General features: G+C 32.4%; 1 protein-coding gene across 25 annotated transcripts in view; it reads left to right on the forward strand.

Annotated features, from left to right (window-relative positions):
* The window catches only part of LOC106875722 (rho guanine nucleotide exchange factor 11), a 404,455-nt gene that overhangs the window by 27,810 nt on the left and 351,493 nt on the right, over positions 1–25,152 (forward strand). For 12 of the 25 annotated variants that reach the window (XM_089352417.1, XM_089352437.1, XM_089352419.1 and 9 more), the window contains exon 2: positions 18,498–18,542. The exons of the other annotated variants lie outside the window; for them this stretch is intronic. In XM_089352417.1, coding sequence (XP_089208543.1) covers positions 18,498–18,542 — 45 coding nt within the window. The remainder of the gene's footprint in view (positions 1–18,497; positions 18,543–25,152) is intronic. 25 annotated transcript variants of the gene reach the window in all.

Here is a 25,152-nt window from a genome sequence, read left to right on the forward strand (position 1 = left end):
AGTGGTGATGTTTGCTCATGTTCTGCATAACCAATATATTTTCCTTTTTAGTGGTCCAGTAACCTAGTAAGAGTTGCCATTAGGCAGGGCATCCAACTGTGGGATGCTGTCTCAAAAAATTCTGTTCAACCCATGTCAGCATGGAAAAAAGAAAGCAAACATAAAAACAATGATGATGATGAAGTAGGAAAATAACATGTTATAATTTTATAATTTTCATTTTTGTCAAAATTCTATCTCTTAAAATGACAATTCTTACTAGAAACTAAACCCATCTTATATTTCCAAGAAAACCATTTTCCTTTTCCCTATCATTTTGGGTTTTCCATTAGATTTTTTAAAATCAATAATGATATTCTTAAAGATAACTGTTTTATGATTTTATAGTTGTTAAAGTTGTGAATTTGTAGTTGTTAGAGTTGTGTAGTCTGGTTGGGTGATTGAGTTCAAAGTTAGCCTTATGATGTGTATTTAGATTTAGCTCATTCTTCCATTCTTCACCATCAACTATAACTTATGTAAATTGGTGCCATGAGCTGTTGACATTTGCAATGATTGTTTATTAAGCCATTCAATCCAAGTTATATACAAAAATACCCACCCTCACACAAAAAACAAAACAAAACAAAAACAATAGTTGGAAGAAAATTTGATATCAGAGAAGCTGCTTAAAAATGACTCAATAGAATATTCTTTCACATGTCTCAAGAATGCTAAGGATTTCTATCTGAGATCTTATTGAGTTATTGCTTCACTCACTGTTGAAAGATTTTATCGTTATGTAATCACAGGCATGGTTATGTTAAGAAACTTGTTCTCCAATCATTGTGGTTTCAGATTCAGTCTGATTGTGTAGCACTTTGGACTAATGTCCTAGGCTGACCAAAAACTTGTGAGTGGATTTGGTTAGATGGAAACTAAATATGCTCATTGTGCATATATGATGATAGTAAATGAGTGTTGTTTATTTACATTCTTCCACAAAAAAACATGTCTGGCCTTAGGAAAACATTACCTTGGCAACAAATGAGGGTTGGTGACAGGAAAGGTATCTATCCATAGAAAATCTACTTCAATAAATCCTGTCTGATCCATGCAAGTGGATGTTAAAAATCATGATGATGATTTAGTATATATAGCCTGATAATGCTCATTTCTCTCTTGGGAGGATTTGTGTAACATATGTTACAAAAATAGTCATGGGTTGTGTAGTGCTTTTATATTCATACTGATGAATTGTATTTCTTCATGGTATATATTTGTAACTAGGAGGAGCCTAACCAGATACTCACAGTAGTTCTAGTGGTGTGATATGAATGGTGAAGTTTCTGCTAGTAATTTTGGCATCCTGTCAGCTAAACTAGCTATTAATCAGTTATGCTAAGATATTTCCCTATACTAGAAATATTAGTTTGGCTTTGATGATGAAGTGTTGGTTGTTATGATGAGACTCCAAATAAATGCATTTTAGGCCTCTTGAAAGAAAGGCTGTGAGCTATCATTGTTTCTATTTAAAAAGGCCTTCAGAAACCAGAAGGGGTTTTAAAGGATAGTGCTTCCTTCTTGTTTTATGGCATTAAGTGAATAAGATTTGCATCTGGATAAGACTCTATTCTGTATTAGTGATGTTACCAGTTGGTCTGGTATCACCTGTTCTTTACAGCTTGGTGATCTAAGACTTGTTGAAGGCCAGCAGTGAAATTGAACTCAAGATAATGAGTTGTTAGTGAATACTATATTCATTTATCTATTTTACCACTATTCTCTCATATTCTGGAGAAGCACTGAACACTTTGTTAAACTTGGTTTGGTTGCAAAGCAAAAAAGAATAGAGAATACAGTAGAGTGGTGAACCAATGAACCAATATGAAGCACCTTGTTCAGTCTTTTTGTTTCACACCATTATCACCATCATTTTAATGTCCACTTTTCCATGGTTGCATGGGTCAGATGGAATCTGTCGAGGTAAATTTTCTACACTGGATACCCTTCATTTATTTCCAAATAAGGTAATATTTCCCCATGACCAAACATGTTTTCACAGCAGATTGGAAATGAAAAACACTGCTTACATGATGGTGACACTTTACAGCTATCATGCAAAGTCAAGGCAAGGAGACAGTAACACATATGCATGCAGACACACGCAAATATTCATACATATGTACACAATGCAGGCTTTTTTCAGATTCCCTTCACCAAGGTTTTGGTTAGATTGGGGCTGTAGTAGAAGGCACTTGCCTAAAGTGTCACACAATGGGGCTGAGCCCAAGACCATGTGGTTAAGAAGTAAGCTTCTCACCACAGTGCCATGCCTGATGTTATTTATTTATTAAATAAATAAGACTTAGTTGAATCTGAAATGTCTTATTTCAGATTTTCCATAATCGCTTTATAATACTGGTTTACATCAAATCTCTTTTTTTTCCCATTAATCCTTTCTTCCCTATCACCTTCTCTTTTTTCCTCTCTGTTCAAATACCTTTTATCCCAGCATTCTTAACAGTTGTTAAAATATTTATCATAGCAAATTTAGAATATGCATCAAACATCTCTTTAGATATTACTTGCTGCTTTTCATTACTGACATTTCATTGTGATATAACACCACATCTTCAATTCATATCTTAACCCTTTAGCATTCATATTATTCTGTCAGATGTAATACTTACTTATTCACATTGTTTTTAATTAATCATACAATATCTTGTAGCTTTGAGATTTAAATTATATGATTGTTTGTCTTTAGAATGACATTGTAGGGTAGGTGTGAGAGTCAGATCTGGCCACTTTGAACATAAAACAGGTTGAATATTTCAATCTGATATAGCTGGTTTGAATGCTAAAAGGTTGAATTCTATTATTTTCTGGTAGATATTAATGTCTTACTGGATTTGCCAATAATTCTAAATGGATTATTTAAATAATAAATATTTGCTTTCAACTTTAGATTCATTACACTTCAATAATTGGACTTGGGTTTGGTTCTCTTAGGGATAGCTCTTGCTAAAACCAATAGTTGAAATGTCAACTCATCTCTGCTTTTTTGAGTATGTGTCGTGATTGCATGCTTTAGACATTTTATCTATGGTAAATAATGTCTAATCCTGCTCATTGTCAGCTAATGGTCTCCTTCTATAATGTCATGAATTGGATGGTCTCACAGGAGCTGGCAAGTCAGAAGACTGTTCCAAGTTCTGCTGTCTACTTTGGCATAGTCTCTATGGCTGGATACCATTCCTAACACTAATCACTTAACAGAGTGTGTTGGGTGCTTTTTATATGGTACCAAAAGCAATGAGGTCACCAAGCAGCTTGCTTGGTGACCTCATTGCTGAAGTGGTGAGTAATATTGAGGGAGGTGGCTTTGTTCTAGGTGATGAGAGTTTAGAGGTTGAATAGAAAAGAAATGGTATTTTATCAATGAATGAAATACCAGGACATCATTTGATGGCTTACCTATTACCAAATGTTTAGTCTACATATCATTTATCTGTTTCATTATAGAAAAGAAACAGTTTCTCATTGGATTTTAAAAATATATTACATTCTTTGTTTTAACATCAACATTAAATCTTTGACATATTATCGTTCTAAGTAGGCTGTCAGTAAAAAAGAAACTGCATATAATTGTGTGAAGACCAACTTATCTAAAGATAAAAAAACAAACAAATTTGCCTTCACTTGTATTTTAGATGTCATTGTCACCACCGTCATTCAATGTCCACTTTTCTGTGCTTGCATGGACCAGATTGAATTTATTGAGGCAAACTTTTTTTTCTTTCTGTTAACAATTTAATGAATTAGGGTTGTGGGCCCTGGAAAGGTTAGCACTGCTGAGGATAGTACTAACTGGACACAAGTTGAGGTTTGATCAACCATGGTTAGGTTACTCAGGTGAAGGTATTTGATTGTTGAAAGATCTGAAATGCCTAATGATCTGGAAACATCATTAATGGTATGTCTAGGTGCATCGCAACAAGGTGATCTATGAAAAACTATCTGATAAAGGCAAGTAGAATAAAATACCTCGCTAATACTTTGTGAACCCAAGATTTTTATACCAGTAGGATGGTATCTATTCAATGGGTCCATAGTTCTAAATAGAATATAAATTTTGATTACTGATTCTAAGTTTTGTTGCTCAAGTTAATCTACAATAGATGATGTGTTTAAAAATAACTTAATGAGTAACCCAATCCTTCGTTCAGGTCTTTGATTGCAGCATCATGTTGTAGGAATATGTCTATATTATTACAAATATAATCATTTCTAAATTGGTCTTATTGTCTGTTAGTTTCATATAGGACTGATGCTGGCACTGTGACAAGATAGTGCAGCAAGCATTTATGCATCTTCCTATTATTATGTATATGTATATATATCATTCAATCTCTCCTGATCATCGAAGATTCTTGAGAAATAATAACAAAAGCTCACCTGCAAGCAGTCAGACATTGTTGCAGCTGCTTTTATGCAAGTTAGTTTTGTTATTATATTTACTTACTACTGAGGCTTGGATTAAAAAAAAAAAAAAACTTAGTCTTTTGTATTCTTAATATTATGTGTTTATATGCCATTGTGCCCCAATAGGTAATGAGTCTCTCTCTGACCCCATACTCTGTCAACTCTGGTGTGTCATTAAAATTCCATTTATCAGTTCTCTTTGATAATAATTTACTTGTAATAGATGCCATTTTGTTTTCGTCTATTTTTTTTTACTTTTTCATAGAAGAGATTTTACTCATTTACACTTCAAGAATATAGATATTATTTGGTGTACTTAATTTTAAAAAGAAACAAAAAAGATTGTGTTAGTATGTAAATCATCTCACCCAAATGTAAGTTGAGTTGAATCATTTCTGTAAGGCTATGAGCTGCTCTTTTCTTCTATCTATAAGAGAACAAAGAAGTCTGCTAAAAGAACAAAAGCTTTTCTGTTTGATAATTTTTTTCTTCTACAGCAATGTCTATGGAGAAGCACACATATTATTCCTCTCACAGAGACATATCTTTTGTTTCATACTTTTTTCTTTCTCTCCCTCCCTTCAGTTCAGTTATATTATCTTACAACTTTTTTCTGAAAGGTAGAGAATCTGCACATAAGATCCACTCACCCAACCACTCACCTCTTGTACACATGAACAACAAAGACTTTCAGTTATTGTGGTGTAATGTCTCTCACTTCCCTCATTTCTTTACTTTTATCTGCTGTCTCTTCCACTTACCACAGCTATTTCACATCCTGCACTGAGGGCATCCATCTCACCTTTCTCTGAAGTCCTCGATTTCCGTGACTTCAATATACACAGGTACTCTTCATTCCAACATTAACCCTGCTGATGCAAAGATCAAATTATTTGCTATTCTGAATAGTCTGCACCAGTTAACCTCATCATCTGCCTCTATCTCCTAACTGACTCACCAAACACTACAATTTCATCTAAACTATCCATTTTCCAAAGTACTCTTGACATCAGCAAAGCATTTGACTATGTCTAGCAAAATTGGACTGATGACTTCCATTCAGATCACACTTTTGCAACAATTTTAGCAGTGCATATTCAAGTAATATTTTTTTCATGCATTGAAGCATGTAATATTGGTCCAACTTTACATGTAGGACTCGGGGTGATTGGGGGGGGGGTTACAGAAAAAGTGCATTTTTGATGTCATCAAGTACAGTTCTTCCTTCCTAAAGTTGTTCTTGTCCTTAATCAAAAGCTTATTTTGGGTAGGTGCCATAGAGCTAAAAGTTGTAGGTGCAATAAATTTGTGATTCAGTTTCAGTTATCTACATTGTTACCCTGTCATCGATGGCTATTTTCCATACTTGCATGGATTGGATGGTTTGGCAGGATCTTACAAGCTGCAGTTGAGCTCCATTGTCAGCTTTGGCATGGTTTCTATGGCTGGATACACTTCCTAATGTCAACCATTTCACAAACTTATTGGGTACTTTTTTCTGTGCCACTGGCACTTGTGAGATTGTCTTGTAAACTTGCAAGAAAAAGAACAGGGTGGGAGGGAGGGGTGAGAAAAGCTCCCACTACAAAGAGGAGAGTATTAAAGAAGGGAAGGTGGAGGTGAGTGGCTTTATGCCAAGTGTTGAAAGTCTAAAGTATGATAGAGGGACCAGCACAGGTGTCTTGAAGAGAAGATACATAGTTGAAAGAAATAAAAGGAAGGTAATGATGGGTTGCTAAAGCAAACTTTCAAGGTACAAGAGGGTGAGCAGAAGAGGGGATACAAACAGTGGGTCATAGGAGGGGATGAGAGAGTGGATACTTTCACATGAAGGCAAGGAGAGAGTAGCAGATGGTTAAAGGTGGGGGTAGAGGTGAATATAGCGAGTAATGAACAAGGATGGAACTCCCTTTTGTTATTCTCTCTTCCTTCATTACACCATAAGTATGTATGTATGTATGTGATTGATTGATTGATTGATTGATATACATGGGGAATGAATAAGGAGAATGTAAAGATATAAATGATGGAGGAAAATGATGAATTTTATTTAGCAATAAACATTGAATAATGAATGCAAGTTTGTTTTGGTAGTCCAGAACATGTAAATAGCTTCTATTATCATATTTAATAAACAAGCTACTTGTATGTCTGCATTAATTTGAAATACGAAAAGTTCACAGAAGATAATGCAGAATTTGGACTACTTTGTCAGGTGAAATTGTTTAATTGTTAGATACACCTCGATTTTAATATATCTTCTTGACTTTAGGATATATGAACTCAGTGTTAAACTTTTTTTTAAAAACTATGGAAGACGATAATGACAACTACTATAATAAATAAAAATGATTTTCTGATAAATCAAAAGGGGATATGGGTAATATAATTTAAAAATTAGTAAGTGTATAAAACATTATTAGTATTTAAATAATTACCAAATATGAATAATTATTATAATATAGCTGGTGTATTTAACAGTATAGATAAATACGTATACTAACAAACACGCACACACTCTCTCTCTTTCTCTCTGTATATATACCTGTTGTAAAGTTAACCTTGTTGAAATTACATGATCATCTTTTTTTCTGGAAATCTAGAAACTGAATTTGATCTTAATAATGATAGTTTTAAAATCAATTTTGATATTTAGTTTGTTGAGCAAGGCAGTGAGTTGGCAGAATCGTTAGCATGTTGGGCAAAATGCTTTGTGGCATTTCATTCATCTTTACGTTCTGAGTTCAAATTCCTCCAAGGTCAACTTCATCTTTCATCCTTTTGGAGTTAATAAAATAAGTACCAGTTGAGCACTGAGGTTGATGTAATCAACTGACCCCCTCCCCTGAACTTACTGGACTTGTATCAAAATTTGAAATCAATATTCAGTTTGTTGAGTGATGCACACATGATTGTCTTCTCAATAGAGAACAAAGTATATATCATTTAAGTCAGGATATTTTAAAACTCATCACTTTTTTATTGTATTTCTTTAAAAATAGTCTTCAGAATTTATGTTCAGAGCAAAGCGCTTAATAAAAAATGAATTCTTTTAACTGGTAAAACATTTTCTTCAAAAATTCTCCTGTTTACTTCATATGAAGATTTACTTGTAAAATTTTGTTCTGATGAGTTGGACATTGATTGATACAGTCTCTAATGTCAGCATACTTATAAAATATTATGATATATTATTACTATCATAGAAACAAGTAATATCATTGTGGTTTAGGTTTTTTATTACATGTCACTTAGCTTGGCCATGCCATTCCAAATATGACCATGAATTTGGGGCCAGGGGAAAATTGGTAATGTTTATTTTTGTGAGTAATGTATATCCCCCTCCCCCAAAAGTACATATTATACATGAATAGACATGGTATTTTAAGAAGAAAATTGAGAGAATATTCAAGAAAATGTGATATCTTGAACTAATACAATTTTTACATCATTCATCTAATGCCAGCATGTAAAAACTAACACTAAACTGATAATTTTGTAAAAGCAGAACAGCTATAGCTTTTTTTTCTTTTTTTTTTTTAAGTTTCTTTATCATTTGATTGTTATCAGTTCATTTTGGTTATATTTGCCACATCTGTTTACTGGAAAGCTTTTCAAAGAAAAATATTTTACTTTTTTAAACTTTGAACTGATAAATTTTATTGCAAAACATTACCTGTTCAAGTTTATATAACTCTTTGAAACTATGTAATCTTAGTTGTTAGGGTGTTTGAAATTTTTGCTGACTGCTATTTGGAAACTACTTTGTGGGGCTGTTTTATTTCTGTTTCTGATTTAGAGAGTATTAAGTCCACCCTTGATAGCATAGTCACTTGAGCAATTTCGTAATGGCCTTATGTTTTCTCTCTGCACCTGAGATTGGCATTGGTATAATATCTCTCCCCTGATCATATTTGTAATGAAAAATATACTACCAGAACAGTTCAGTTAATTAATCAAGAATATAAATCATCATCATCATCATCATCATCATTTAATGTCTGTCTTTTTCATGCTGGTATGGGTTGCATGGTTTAACATGACTGACAAACCAAATGACTATACCAGGCTCCAATGTCTGCTTTGGTATGGTTTTTATGGCTGGATGCCCTTCCTAATGCCAACTATTTTACAACATGGAGTGGGCTCTTTTTTTTTTACATGGTACTGGCACCAGTGAGGTCATCAAGGAGCTCACAAGATATGACCATCTGAACTGAGTGGGCTTGTAGTATTGAGGAAGGTGGTTTAATGCCAGGTGATGAGAGGTTAAAGAGTGATAGAGGGACTGGAACAAGTGTCTTGCTCTAGAGGCAACACATGGCTATGCCAGCTGGAAAAAGAGAGAAGATGGTGGTAATGAAGTGTCAAGGTGTTTACTTTCAAATCACAGGAAAGTAGATATGAGAGAAATGGAACAGAGGATTGGACTTGGTGAGTTTGCATGAATATGAAAGCAGAGTGGGCAGATAGACAGAGATGGGGATAGAAGTGAATGCAGTGAATGGTGAACACAAGTGGAAAAATGGTCATTAATGAATATCAGTATCAAAGGCAGGAGAGTGGAGGAACTTGGAGTGGGTCATCTACTCTGCTTCTTTCTTTTTATGTATATATATATATATAGATAAACTGGTATTTGGAAGACAGCATAATAAATGTTTCCTGACTAAAACTTCTTGGTATCATTCATGTAAAAAAGATTTTGAACAATTTAAATATAAACCCTTTAATATGGGTGAATTCACTTCACTTAGTATTGAAAGAGTTAAGAGCTGTTTTGCAGTTGTGTGAATGACTGACATAACTCTAAAATTGTAGCGTTTATTCTGTATATTACCATGTGAATGATTAGTTTTATAATATCTTTTTTTTTTTCTTTTTAGTGTACAAATATATTTATATTTCACTTCTTTAGATTTCTTCTTCAGTTTAACATGTTAAAATCTATTTACTTAAACTATTTTTTGAAGAGTATAACTAAAATATGTTTTAGCCTTATTTCATGAAACTATGCGGTTGACCTTTCTGAGGTCAGCATGTTATCCTTCATGCATTTGACCTTTCTATTGCCATTTTCATAAAGTTTTTCCTTGGAAGTAATGACATTTACAATAGTCAGTTACCAGCAGACATTTCTGGCAGTAGCAGTATCTTTGTGATCCAGCCAACTGTCCTAAGCATCATTAGGGGAGAAGTAGTCATGGTATGGAGAAATGGAATGATAAACTAATAAACAGAAATAAAGTAAAAAAAAATCTGATGCTTTGTTTCCATAGAAAATCCACATTATAAAGGCACTTTATAAATTATTTTCTTCAATCTTAACTATATTTGATACTTGCTACATGATTAGTTTTATTAATGATTTCATTAACTTCATATTTAAACAAAGATAAAAGGTTCAATTTGAATGTGTGGTTAAGAAGTTCACTTTGCAACCACATAGTTTCGGGTTCAGTCTTGCTCTGTGGTAACTTGGCCAAATGTCTTCTACTATAGCCCCCCAGCCAACCAACATCTTGTGAGTGAATTTGGTAGATGGAATCTATGTAGGAGCTCATTGTATATATGTGTGTGTGTATGCTTATGTTTGTCCCCTGCCACTGCTTGACAATTGGTGTTGGTTTGGTAAAAGAAACTGATAGAATAAGTAGCAAACTTAAAAAGAAATAAGTGCTGGAATTGATTTATTTGACTAAACCCTTCAAGATGGTGTCCTACCAATGGCTGCAGTCTAATGACTGAAACAAGTAAAAGATAAGTTTATTGCTTGAGATTTATTTACATTGTAATTTGATTTCACTCTTTAAATGATGATCTGCAATGGATTCTTGAGCAAATTTGGGCATTTTTGCTTCATAAAGTTGAGATGAAAAGGTGCATAATTGGATAAAATGAAGAACAGCTTCAAGCTATTTTAATGATAGACTTGTGGTTGTGAGGGAATTCTTTGAACAATTGGTAATTCATAACTAATATTTAACAACTGAGCCTAGACTAAGTGCTGAAATATCTAAAAGAATTTATGACTGCAGTAAATGATAGATTTTGATTATTGTGCAATTTCAAATTATTAAATAATTTTCTTAATGTCTGTTTTTCGCACTTTGGCATTAGACACACATTTCTCTTCCATTTTCTTTTTACTAGTGCTTATTCTGAAGTTAGCATTCATTATTTTTTTTTTCACATTTCTTTTTACTTTTTCTTTCTATTCTTGTTATGTAACTCTTATCTTTCATTTAGTATCTCCCTAATCTTCTCTGTTGCAAAAATTTTATGCTTTTGCTATTTTATATCTTATCCCCTTTGATCCTTAGTCTATCTTTTAGTTTCATATTTCATATCAAGTATATCAAATTTCTCTCAGTTTTGTTTTAGTTTTCATAAATATTTATTTGCTTCACAGCCATACAAATGATATATTTCCGACATCAGCATCACAACTGTTTTCCTTTTGAAAACTTGTCAGCCTAGACACACCTCTTCTAGCTAGAAAACTTATTCATACTCTACTCAGTGACTTCTCATAATCTATTAGTTTGTTGGTGGAGAGAATAGTTAAGTTGATTTTACAGATTTTTTTTTTGACAACCTTTTAAGAATTAAAGTGTGATTTATTGGAAAATGGTTGAGAGAGTTGATTAATGCAGATTTCTGAGTTTTCAGTTTATAGGCATTTTAAGATTTCTGTTTTAGCTAATTCTTCATTTGTTCCCCTCCCCCACAAAATCATCATGCTGCCATGGGTTGGAGAGGTTATTACTGTCTAAGTTGATTTTTATTTAGAGTTACTTGACAGTCTGTGTAGCTCAGAGGTCAGGGTGTTTCTTCAGGTCAAGCTGCTACTTCTCTGCATTGAGGGGTCATGTGTCTGGTACTAGGGATATGTGATTAGAATGTCAAGGAAAGGGTTGCAAGATGGATTCTTCCAACTGAGATTTCTACTTCTGTGACTCTCCCAGGAGTAGCAGGCAGAGAAAATGGATGGATGGTTACTGCCCTCCTATATGATTCAAAGGACCACATCTCATATAGTCCATTTTAGACGTGGTTTCTACAACTGGATATTCTTCCTAATACCAACCACTTTATGGAGTATACTGCATATGTTTCATATGGCACCAACACTAGAGAGGTTTTCATGTGGTACTTCATTGGGGGAAATTACAGATTCTTTATATCTTTTCTTATTTATTTATTTATTTATTTATGTTTTGTTTTTGTTTGTTTTTGATTATACACAACAAACTTTGGCAACAGGAAGAATAGTTTGTTAGCCAGTGTTTTGTATGGCTGACTGTAAATTGGTGGCAGAGAATGGAGTCAAAAGCTTTACTGATACATGTAGTAGTTACAGTAGTGCAAGTAGGGATTTTGTTGCTGCTGAAACCATCATTATTCCTTGTGTCAAGGTTGTTGAATGTAGTGCTTTGAAATCATGTGAGTTGGGAAAAGAATGTGTAGGTTGGTTATATTGAAGATGAGCCTTGAATTTATGAGGGAGTGTCTTTGAAGGTGGTGTGTCTTTGTTGCTGCTACTTTGGTTTAATTTTTGTTAGAGTTTATAATTAATGACAAGTAAAAATAGTTGTATATACTGGCGGTTGTCTGTTGGTCATTATGATCCTATCTGTGGCTGAGGCTTTAGATCAAAGATTGGATTCCAAAGTCATTTAAGAAGTTGTTCTTCAACTTCTTCCACTGGTGCTCTTCCATGGTCTGCTATATTTATAGGTGCCACCATATCCATCCTTAATTTAAGACAGCACAGTGTGATTTGTGGGAAATTCATTTGTATTTTGCAGGTCATGTACTTGCACAGAGACCTTCCTTCATTGACTCAAAGTAAACTTTGGTGTTATTGTGCTGTCAAAAACTGTTATGAATTGTGTTTTAACCACAACAATCCTATTGCTTGTATTTCAGTTTTTGTTTAAGAGTATGATTTATGAGAGTATGATTTCCTGCTATTTTCAGGAAATTGAGTGACAACTAAATTGTGTGTGTGTTTATGAAACCCTGACATGTATGAGTGTAAATGTGTATGGTGTATAGAAGTTTGTGACTGCTGCAATACATCTGTTATGTTATTGGCATAAATATATATATTGTACAATAATCTAAAACATGTAAAAGAAAGATATAAATTGTATAAAAATACAACAAACCAATTATTTCAATTGCTTTTTAATTCTGAATTAGTTTTTTTGCTTTACCAATTATTTACTGTATTTCATTAGGTGTGTGTGTATATGTATATACAAATATATATATAATTATAATTTTCTTTCGAAAAACATAGACACCGTAGAAGTGCTCAAGTCTAGCATCTGTGGTAAGTAGCTTGCTTACCAACCACATAGTTCCGGGTTCAGTTCCACTGCGTGGCACCTTGGGCAGGTGTCTTCTACTATAGCCTCGGGCCGACCAAAGCCTTGTGAGTGGATTTGGTAGACAGAAACTGAAAGAAGCCCGTTGCATATATATATGTGTGTGTGTGTGTGTGTGTGTGTGTGTGTGTGTGTGTGTGTGTGTGTGTGTGTGTGTGTGTGTGTGTATGTTTGTGTGTGTGTGTTTGTCCCCCCAACATTGCTTGACAACTGATGGTGGTGTGTTTACATTCCCGTAACTTAGCGGTTCGGCAAAAGAGACCAAAAGAATAAGTCTTGGGGTCGATTTGCTCGACTAAAGGCGGTGCTCCAGCATGGCCACAGTCAAATGACTGAAACAAGTAAAAGAGTATATATATATATATATATATATATATATATATATATATATATATATTTACATTAGCAAAATATTCTCGTTTTATGACGTAAAATATATTTTTAAAAATTACAAGTTCAAACACAGATAATCAAAATAGTTGAGTTGAATGAATGTTGTTAGGCTGAAAACTAAAGGTCTCATGTTCAAGCCTAAGTTTCGGCATGTTAAAAAGGTTCTTGAAATTATTACTTATCAAAATCTTTGCAGTTTGGTTGACTTACTTAGGGAGAATGATAGAGGGGAGGTTTTACTAGTCCCATATTTACATTTTGGCATATAATCAGCATTATAATTATATTGTGTGGAGGCGCAATGGCCCAGTGGTTAGGGCAGCGGACTCACGGTCATAGGATCGCGGTTTCGAATCCCAGACCGGGCGTTGAGTGTTTATTGAGTGAAAACACCTAAAGCTCCACGAGGCTCCGGCAGGGGATGGTGACGAATCCTGCTGTACTCTTCCACCACAACTTTCTCTCACTCTTACTTCCTGTTTCTGTTGTGCCTGTAATTCAAAGGGCCAGCCTTGTCACACTGTGTCATGCTGAATATCCCCGAGAACTACGTTAAGGGTAGACGTGTCTGTGGAGTGCTCAGCCACTTGCACGTTAATTTCACGATCAGGCTGTTCCGTTGATCGGATCAACTGGAACCCTCGACGTTGTAAGCGACGGAATGCCAACAACAAAATAATATTGTAATGTTCTAATTACAACATGTATGTTAAAGCTATTTATAGGTGAAGGTACAGGTGTGTGGTTAAGAAGTTTGCTTTCCAACCACATGGGTCTCAGTTCAGTTCAACTGCATGGCACCTAGGGCAGATGTCTTCTACTATAGCCCCAGTTCAACTTAAGATAATGTTGGCTGCATGGTTGAGAAGTTTGCTTCACCACCACTTGCTTTTAAATGCAGTCCTGCTGAAAATTCACTCATCTCCCTGGACAATGAATAAATTTGTATGAGAACCGAGTGAGTGAATTTGGTAAACAACAACTGTACTAAGCCCTTTACACACACACACATGATGTGTGTAAGAATGTGTGTGAATGTGGACATTTCACTTGTCACTGTTTAAATAATGTGGTGTTGATGTATGGTGACCTTCCGTGTTGGCATTATGACCAATCTGTTCTGTGATTTCATCGACTCTTGTAGAATATATGTATGTAAAAGTCCATTACTTGAAAATCAAGTGGGGGTTGGTGACAGGCAGAGTGCCAGCAGGAAAATCCTGCCTCAAAATCAATTCCTGTTCAATTTATGTCAGCAAGGAAAAAATTGATGTTAAATAAATGAATAAGCAAAGACACATTAATATTTGTGCGAGTGAGTAAGAGGAGGAGGAGAGTGACAGGGAGAAATAATGAATGTTATATTAATAAAACTAATTGCTGTTTTTATCTATTTTTATTTATATTTTATTCTTTTATATTTGTCAATCATCTACTTGAATGGTAAATAACAACAACAACAATAATCCTTTCTACTAAAGGCACAAGGCATAAAATTTTGGGTGAGTCGATTACATCGACCCTAGTACTCAAATGGTACTTATTTTATTGACCCTGAAAGGATGAAAGGCAAAGTAGGCCCACAAAATTTGAACTCAGAATGTAAAGATGGATAAAATGCAGCTAATCATTTTGAATAACGATGATGATAACAACAACAACAACAACAACAACAACAATAATAATTTTGGCACAAGGCCAGCAATTATAAAAGAGGAGTTAAGTTGAATACATTGACCCCAGTACTTCATTGGTACTTTATTTCATTGACCCTCAGATGGTGAAGGGCAAAGTTGACCTTGACAGTATTCAAACTCAGAATATAAAGAGCTGGATGAAATGCTACTAAGCATTTTGTTTGATGAACTGACAATTCTGTCAGCTAATTATTAATAATCTTTCTTACTACTATTGGCACAAGGCCTGAAATTTGAGGGGAGGGGACGAGTCGATTACATCGACCCCAGTGCATAACTGGTATTTAATTTGTTGACCCTGAGAGGATGAAAAGCGAAGTCAACCTTAGCACAATTTGAACTCAGAACATAGTGACAGGTGAATTATTAATAATAATTATAATAATAATAATGTTTCCAGCCTTGTTTGTGTGTACCCTTGTCTTGACATAATGGTTGTGAAAAAGCATCACAAGCAGTATTAATTTTCCCAGTTATGGATCAAAATTGTATTGAAAGAAAAATTTGCTTTGGTGAAGATATCAAGTATAATCTGTTTTAAGACGTCACATTAGTTTCCATGCAATAAAACTAAAGTTTGAAGTAAGTCTCGTTGAAATTTAGAAGGGAATGTTTTATAGTTCTTGATGGAGACACCCTAGTGAAGTAAGTTGTTAATGTAAGGAATTTTATGGAGTAAATTTAGTTTGTCAGAAATGCTATGAGTTTATGTAATTTACCAAGACACCAAATTAGGTAAGAACTGAAAGTATTGGTTATCAAACAGAGATTTCATTGTAGTTTGACTTTGTTAAAAATATGATTCATAATAACTTTCTGCAAGTCTAAATTACATCACTATGTGTAAGAATTAAAACACAGGGTGTACCAGTGTCTAAGATATTCTGCCATGACACTTTTGTAGAGGAAAAAAAATGTATTGTTGACCTCTATTAATATAATTGTCATCATCTTACTCAGCTTTAAACTAATGCTTAATTGTAGTCCATTTCTCGGTTAGTAGGTCTGAATTGAATATTATTTTTGTTTTGTGAAGGCTTGGTTGTTTCCTTTTTATCAATTTGTAAACTTTTAGCACATAAAACTGTTCCTTTTATATTGCAGACGTGATGCTATTTTCAATTTGTTGCTTTCATCTCAATGGCTTTATTGTTTCCTTTCTCTGGTACAAAATACTTGATATGTCTATAATATATATTCTTTTACTTGTTTCAGTCATTTGACTTGGCCATGCTTGGGTACCACCCTGAAGGGTTTATTTAGCCAAGCAAATTGATCCCAGTAGTTAGTTTTATGTCTGCTGCTTATTCTACTGGTTTCTTTTTGCTGAACTGCTAAGTTTCAAAGGTGTTAACAAACCAACATCACCTATCAAGCATTTGATGTTTGTGGGTGGTGGGGGTGGGGAACACAAGTACAAAAGGTGCGTACACGCATACATACACACATCCATCCATCCATATATGCATGCATGCATATGTGTATGTGTGTGTGTATGTATGTGTATATATTTATAGTTTCTGGCTACCATATTTAATCACAAAGCATTGGTTACTCCTTGGGTTATAGAAGACACTTGCTCAATGGTACTGCACTGATAATCACATGGCTACAAATTCTTTTATTCATTTGACTGCGGCCATGCTGGAGCACTGCCTTTAGTCGAGCAAATCAACCCCAGGACTTATTCTTTGTAAGCTTAGTAATTATTCTATCGGTCTCTTTTGCCGAACCGCTAGGTTACGGGCACATAAACACACCAGCATCAGTTATCAAGCGATGTTGGGGGGGACAAACACAGACACACAAACACACACACACACACACACACACACACACACACACACACACACACACATATATGATGGGCTTCTTTCAGTTTCCGTCTACCAAATCCACTCACAAGGCTTTGGTCAGCCTGAGGCTATAGTAGAAGACACTTGCCCACCATGCCACACAGTGAGAATGACCCCAGAACCATGTGGTCGGTAAGTAAGCTACTTACCACACAGCCACTCCTGAGCCTAAAAATGATGAACAACCTTACTCAATTTTCATACCTTATGGGATTCTCATCAGAAGTGTCCGCATCAAACTTTTTTAACGATACAGCCATGTGAAATTAGCTCTTATTTTTTTGTTTCTTTTTCAATAATTCCTTAGCTGTGTGATTCTTTTAGCTTGTATGATTAGACATATATCTCATTTGTCATCGATTAAGGACATATTTACATTCAGTTGTACAAATAAATCTATAAATCCGAAACTTTATTGAAATTGCTGGTTAGTACCTCTGACTCTTTCTGGACTTCCCAGACTGCTTTGTTGATGTGCTTGACAATTGGTGTTTTTGTTTTTTTCTATCTAGTTAATATAACAATGGGCTTTGGACTTTAGTACATAATTAATATTGTAATACAGAATTTACTGTCTTGCTTTTTGCTGTCGACCTTTTAAGAATGAAACTTTTTTTCTTCAGTGTTTTCTTTTATATTTTTGTTTCCTTTTTGGAAAACTAATGCCAAATTTAAAAATATAGTGACTATAGTCAACTATTGTTTATATAATTCTGATTTCATATATAATTCTAAGAAAGAATACTTTTCTTTCTATTGTTTAAAAAATGGAAGTGCATTTATGATTTCTCATCGAGTTAATTCTAAACACAATAAATATTAGTACTCTTTCCTGTCAGTATTCCAATGCTCTATAAGAACTTCTTCAAATATGTGGAATGTTGTAGATACAGTTTTTATGTATTTAGAGCATTATTACCCTTGATTTAGAAATGAAGGATTACTGTTCAAATCTAATTTGGTTCTATGTGTATATTTAAGAATAAGATATTTGATGATAGTAGGAAATGAAACTAATCGAAATGTAACCTAGATGTAAATATTAAAAAAAATCATCTCTAGAAATGAGGTTAGGAATTTGAGAAATGATCATCTTATTAACAACTCATCTCAGGCATTTAATCAACTAAACTACATACCTTCACATATTGACCATGTATACATGGCTGCTTTGAGTTTCTTCACTAAAATACCATTTTCCTGTTATTGTCACTTTCTATATATCAATGATTAAATGATCTACTGAAAGCTTCATTTGTTTTTCCCTAAACAATTTAGTATTCATTTCTATTCACATCCGCCACCCCCTACTTAAATGCTGAAATTAAGTGTAAAAAAAGAAAATGAAATTCAATTCAATTAATTTATTTCAGAATTTCTAATTAAAGCTTAATGGTATAAAATTTTCATGAATTAAAATTTCAATCAAAATAATTTTCATATCTTGTAATTGGTATATTTATATATATATATATATAAATTATAATTAACTATTCATCATCAATAAAATTTAATATTGTTGAATTTTCAGCATTTGTATTAAATCATATTAAAATTTATTTTGTTTAGATTTTGAAATCACTTGTGTTATTCATCAATATATATATATATATATTTAATATTTTATTTTGTGAATTGTTAGTTTGATGACTTTATATGCCTTTCTTCATTTCTTTTCTATACAAAAGCAAGCGTACCAGTGTCGGCCGAAAGTCCAGTTTCAGGGGCCTAAGGTAATGCAAATGCACAGCTGCCTTTATGTGCAATGGACGGTTATTGATAGCTTACATTCAGCTTCTTTGAATATCTAAGGAATGGTCTCTAGTCTTTAACATGCTGGGTTAGAGAGTTAGATTCCATCAAGCTTAAGGAAATTGTTTCCTAGGAATGTTAAGCTGAAATGCAACCCTCCATTGACTAAGCAATCGTGGTTCATATTGCAATTTTCACTCAAAGCAACTTCGTGCAAGCTGTTCATTTTAAAGTTCGAGCATGCCTTATAGTTGATTCAATAGCTTCGATCATTTTTTTAACTCATATTTATATATATATACACACATATATATATACATATTCACTTCAGTGATCTCCAGTTGATTTTCTTGCTATATTGTTGCTTCCTGAATAGAAAATACTAACATTTTTCTGATATTGTTTTCTCTTCTTCATAGAAAAGTTATACAACACAGTTTATTGAAAATTGGTATAATCTATTTATATATTTATTTGTCAGATAAATATTTCTTTTTTTGTATACCTCAGTTATGTAAAACATTGGCTTATACGATTTGGATGATGCTTCTGATTATAATGAATGTAGTCTTGTTTGTTTTGCTTCTTTTTTCTTCTTTTTTTCTGTACAAAATAATGGCATTTCAGTTTTGTTGATGAAATTTGGTCTTTGAAATGAGTAAAATAGGTTTGAAAGTTTCTGGCATTTAAAATTACAAACTGTTCAGTCAATTCATGAAGCATGAATGAAATGCTGTGTAAATATTGTTTGTACTAAAGCAGTGGCTTGTTCTCTGGTCTTTCTGTTTTCTTATAAGGTAGAGAAACTCACTGATAAAATGTGTGTGTACATAGCATGGAAGGCGGACGTTAAATGATGATGATGATGATGATGATATATATATATATATATATATATATATATATATATACATGTGTGTGTGTATAAATATATATATATTTATTTACTTACACATACATGCATACATCATTGTTATTGAGTTTAAGTCTTTTATTATCTAATGTATAACAGTATAGAATATAATTGATTAGAATTGACTAAGATAGGAAAGAAAGAGCTGATGTTGCTATATGGAAGATGCTTTCACTTTATTTGCAAATGGTCTTAATCTTTATTTTTGCTATTAATCATATTTTTAAATTATCTTTATTTTTTTCTAAAACTTCAAATCAAAATTCATATTTATTTCTGTAGAAATGCATAAGTGATATTAAAGAATAAATAAATATTACATCGGTGGCAGGTACCCTCTCTGATTGACCCATTGTGGTTAGCTAATCTTGGAAACATTTATTTTCAACAATTTACTGTGTAAAATTTTTATCAGATAGAATATATAGGAATTATAAGTGCAATTTTAAGGTTGCAGTTTTATATTTGTATGGTTTTGTTTTTAATATTTTAATAAGGAATTTTTATTCTCACCTCAAAGTTTGATTTAGTTTAAAGTCAAATGAAATAAAGGAAGCCAATCATTAATTATTTAAATTGGAATTTTAAACATTCTTGAGAACTGGTTTGTTGGTCTCATTTTATCTTTTCCACTGAGAGAAAAAAAAAAAAAAATTTTTTCATGGTTAATGTTTTTTAATCTCAGGTAATCTCTGCTTTTTTAAAAAAATGTTTTACCAGTAATTTCATTGTTAAACTTACTTGAGCTTAATAAGTCTATTATTATAAATTCAAATTGATTAAATCGAACCAAATTAAATCTTAGAGTGCAAGAAAAAACTGTTTGTGTGTTGTGTAATTGACTTGCAAGCTTGATATATATAAATATTTTATTGAGGCTTTGACAATGTTTTCATCCTTTAAATATTCTTTGCACGTGCATATTTGTTACTAAGATAGTTTTCAAATAACAACACCTTGATGGCTCTTCATCATTGACATGCATGATTTCGAAGACATTCTAAAGGTAGATTTATTTTAACATTTTCATGAACTTTTCTTGCTATTGTAAAAGTTCATATTTCTCTAATAGTTCTGACTTGTTTGTTTTTTTTCTTCTTTGCTTGACAAAGCTACCTTAAGGTTTTCGTATTAAATTTGTACTTAATCATCATCTCTCATACTTCATTGCTTTGGTTTAGAGCAAATAGGCTTGGCAGCTGTCTAGATATAGCTAGTTATTTTAGTGGCTAATAATATTATTACACTTACTATTATTATTATTATTATTATTATTATTATTATTATTATTATTATTATTATTATTATTATTATTATTATTATTATTATTATTATTATTATTATTACTGCTACTACTACTACTACATTTATTTGAAATTTTCATCTGATACCATCTGATATCTTTATTGTGTATTATTGTATTAAATTGTTGAAACTAATCTGTTCAAAGCATGATTATTAACCATTACGTATTTTTAAATTATATAGTTGAGTATTTAAAAAAAAAAAAAAAAATGTAATTAATTTATAAAAGAACTTCATATTTCATAATTTATTAAAGTAAGTTTTAAATTTATCTGAAATGTCATTCTTTGTGTTTTTAGGTTGTTTGGAATCTTTTAACATTTTTACTTGTGGAGATGATGGATTTCTTAGTTTAAACATCAAGCAATATTTATATTTTGTTGTTTGTTTATTATTTTTGTAGCTGCAAAAGAAGAGCACTTTGTTTTAAAGAGTCTAAAATAGATTGTTTTCTCTATTGCTTACAAATATTTAATCTATTTTAGTTAGTCTTCTTAGAACTTGATATGTTCTTTTTTTTTAAATTAAAAAAAAAATTTTTTATTGGTATTTTTGAGATTCATAACTTTTCTAAAATATAACTGATTTTACTGAACTGCTTTTACTTGTGGACAGGAAGATAATTTTGTATATTGCAAATTTCTTTGTCAGAACATTGCTGTGAGAGAATTCAAAAGATTTTTCACTTATATAAAACTGAAAGAATGTTTGAATTGTGTATCTATTTATTTAAACAAAGCAAATTATTAACAAAAACATATAAATATTTGGAATTAGATTAGACAAAAGAAGTTATTTTGGTATTATTGGTACTGCATGACATGGTGACAGTAGTGTGTTTAATGTATTTATGGCTTCTTAGGAGTCAAGTCGGGACATTTGATGTAATTAGGTCATTTCTTTTTAGCTAAGTGGCACTAATGGTAGTTGGTGCTTAACATGGCAATATGTTCCATAATATCTAAAGTTCAGTGTTTCAAATTTCTGAGATCAAATCCACTTTAGATGAATTTACTTTTTATTCTGTCAGCATCAATGAATAATATTTTTGATATAACAGGGTTTGATACTTTTTCTCTTTAGGAAGGGCTTTGTGCTTTTAGAGCAATGGAAAGCCATTATATAATTTGCAAGATCTGAGTTTGGTACACTATTGAGGTAAATAGTGGGTACATTATTGAGGTAAACCAGACTGGATTAGATACTTCTCTAGTTTCTATAAGCATGATATTTTCTGACAAATAGAAATGAATAAAACATACTTGCCTAATATTTTCAAAATTTTGCCAGTCTAAAAATAATTATTTCATTTTCATCACAGAAGGAGGTAGGGATCTAGCAATCTTTAAGGTAAAAAAAATATATATATATGTGCAGCACTGTTGGTGGTGGTGAAGAAAGTTGCATTAAATAGAAGATTGTGTGCTGTGGAATAATGGTGGTTGAAATATATTGGTAAATGAGTCTTTGCCTCTTAGATATGATCCTGATATATGGAGCACTGGATTGGGTAACATAAATGTCACCCAAAGAGGGTCAGTAGCTGATAAGGACTTGAAGTACTTTCTCACTCTAAAAGGAAGACTAGTCAGGCAGTTTTGACAATGTTACATACAATGTATATATCCACTGTATTTGTTTTTTTTTACATTCATCTTTTTTCTGTGCTTGCATAGGTTAGATGAATATGTTATCAAGACATTGCTTTATGGCTGGATGCTCTTCCTGATGCTAACCCTTACCTGTTTCTGAAGTAAGGGATCTTTTATTCTGTTTGGCTTTGAAGGTGCAAATTGAGCAGATGACTTATTGACATGCAAAGTAACAACAGCTCTGTCCATAAGTTGCAACCTTCACCAAAACAAACAATATGTGAGCATATTCACACACACACACAACAGTTTTCTTTCAGTTTCCATCCACCAAATTAATGAGCTTAGGGGTGGGTGGCTTTCTGTAGTAGTACCAGAACACATTTTTATATATTTTTTAATACTATTATATAGCAACCAAAAAATGTTTATTTGTTAAGTGTGTTTATGTGTTCTACACATGATATGACTGAATAATCTGCAGTACCTCGGAACAATTTATGTGTAGTGATGGCTTTATATTGTGAGTGTAGGGTGGGGTGTCAGCATAACTTTGTAACCATGATTTTTGCGCTGGTAACATTTAGACTTGAATGTAACCTGCTTAATAAAGTAATTTGTGCCAAACTTAATAAATCAGTAAAACATTGTATTGGTAATTCTTAAGAAACTATATTAGTAATCATCTAAAATTTTAGTATTATTTGGATTATTACTTGCAGCTCTAAGAATATTTAGATGAAAGTAAGTTTTGAGCTAAATGTATGGGTTCATTAGCAAAAGACTTGTTATGACAGTGTGGATTAAAATATATCCCCAAACCAATAATGTTTTAGTCAAATGAAAGCCCAAGCATAGGGGATGATCTTTTGTTTGAGATTTGAATTGAATTAGCTAATTAGGTTTGTAATGTAGATAAGTTTAAATGCTTTAGGATGAAACTATCCAATTATGTTAATTGTAATTATAAAACTTTTGGAATATTCCAGAATTGATTTAGTTTCTTTTATAGAGTCAACCTCTAAGAAGGAATGTAAGCATGTGGATTCCATGTTAAATAACTGAGTGGTGGGAAAAACTGAAATATTTTGGAATATTTATCTCTGGCTAATTATTTATTTGTTAATGATCTAATTTGAACATCTGACAAAAATTGACTGAAGCATCTCTTAGTTTAGTAATAGTAAAATTATAAAGCTTAGTGCTATGTTGCTAAAGAATTAGATGGTTATCTTGAAACACTTGAAAATATTGAAGATAGATAATTGCTTATGCAAGTCAACAACAGGATACATGAATGCAAGTTATTGTATTGCAAATATTACAAAACTATATCATTGCCAAACTGCTTGAAAAAAAAATCCCTTTTCTTAGAGTAAAATGGTTTACTGGAATTTTTATACTTTATGATTCTAGTTTCAGAAGTTTATTGCTCAATCAATATTAACCCTTTTGACACCATAAGATCTGAAATCATTCCTATTTCTATGGTACAAATTTCTTTTTTTTAAATGATCTAAATTTAAGCCTTCTATCAAAATTTCATGTTATTATATTTTCCAAGCACTAACTTAACTTTTTCATTATCATATTTCTGTTGAAATACATCAGTTTCATTTCAAAAGAAGAATTTAGTAAAATGACTTTGTCATTAAGCTTGTGTTTGAAATATAAATCAGTATGAAATTTTGGTGGAAGGTTTTAATTTAGTTCTCTTTAAAAGTGAAAGCTTGTATCATAGAATCAGAAGTAGTTTCAGGTGAGTTGGTAGCAAGAAATTTAATAATGACAAGTTTATTTTACTAAAATCTATATCATTAAAAATAAATAAATGATCTGTAACAAAGTAGTGCAGCAGAAATACATGACACAACGATTGAACTTAAGATTGGCAATGAATGATTGAATCCTGTAGAACTTATTGATTTACTATATGTACTCTATTCTGTATGAATTTTACAATAATAAATTGAGAATAAAATGGCAACCTAAGTTTAAAAAGAAATAAACAAGCAAACACGAATGTATATTAATTCTGAAATCAATCATTACATATTTTTATTTTTTTGTTAGATGTTACAGCAAATTAGATTGTTTCATCCAGTTCTGAAAAAAGAGTTTGTAATTACTAAAACAGTAAAATTTTCTATGTAGTCTTGGAAATATTAAAGAAAAAAAAAGGGCAGTACCTCAGCATGGCCACAATCAAATGACTGAAGCAATTAAAAGGTAAAAGATGAATAGATTTTATCTTTGAAGCCAACTGGTTAAAAACAATTAGACCTCCTTAGGAAGTGGTATGGTAACAAGACCTGTATACTGCTTAGTACATCTTTAATTTATTATTTCCAACTTGACAAAGCTTTGCACACACCAGCAAGTTTATTATTTGCTGTTTTCATATAAGAATGGCAGTTCTTAGTGGGCTATGAACAACAGTTTCAGTGTTTGTAGCTGATGAAGCATAATGATGCAGAAGCACTTCCTACAGTCTGATGATGATCATAACTCAGCTCAGTGTGTTTTCACACACATTGTCTTTTAGGCGAATTTCACTTCCATGACAGTTACTGCAGCAAAGGTCTTTCTACATTTGAGTGTACACAAATGTGTTAAATATAAATGTAGACAGCTTTATTACAGTCACTATTAAACGACATTTTGTAGAAATATCTTCCAGAATAATTAATTGAAATAGCATTAATTTGATTAAAGTACATAAAATATATTGTTATATTTAGATGCAAAATATAAAACCTTCACAAAGATGCAGTGATGAGA

Source organism: Octopus bimaculoides, chromosome 5 (assembly GCF_046866305.1).
Source record: "Octopus bimaculoides isolate indiv1 chromosome 5, ASM4686630v1, whole genome shotgun sequence".
In the NCBI taxonomy this organism is placed as follows: Eukaryota; Metazoa; Mollusca; class Cephalopoda; order Octopoda; family Octopodidae; genus Octopus; species Octopus bimaculoides.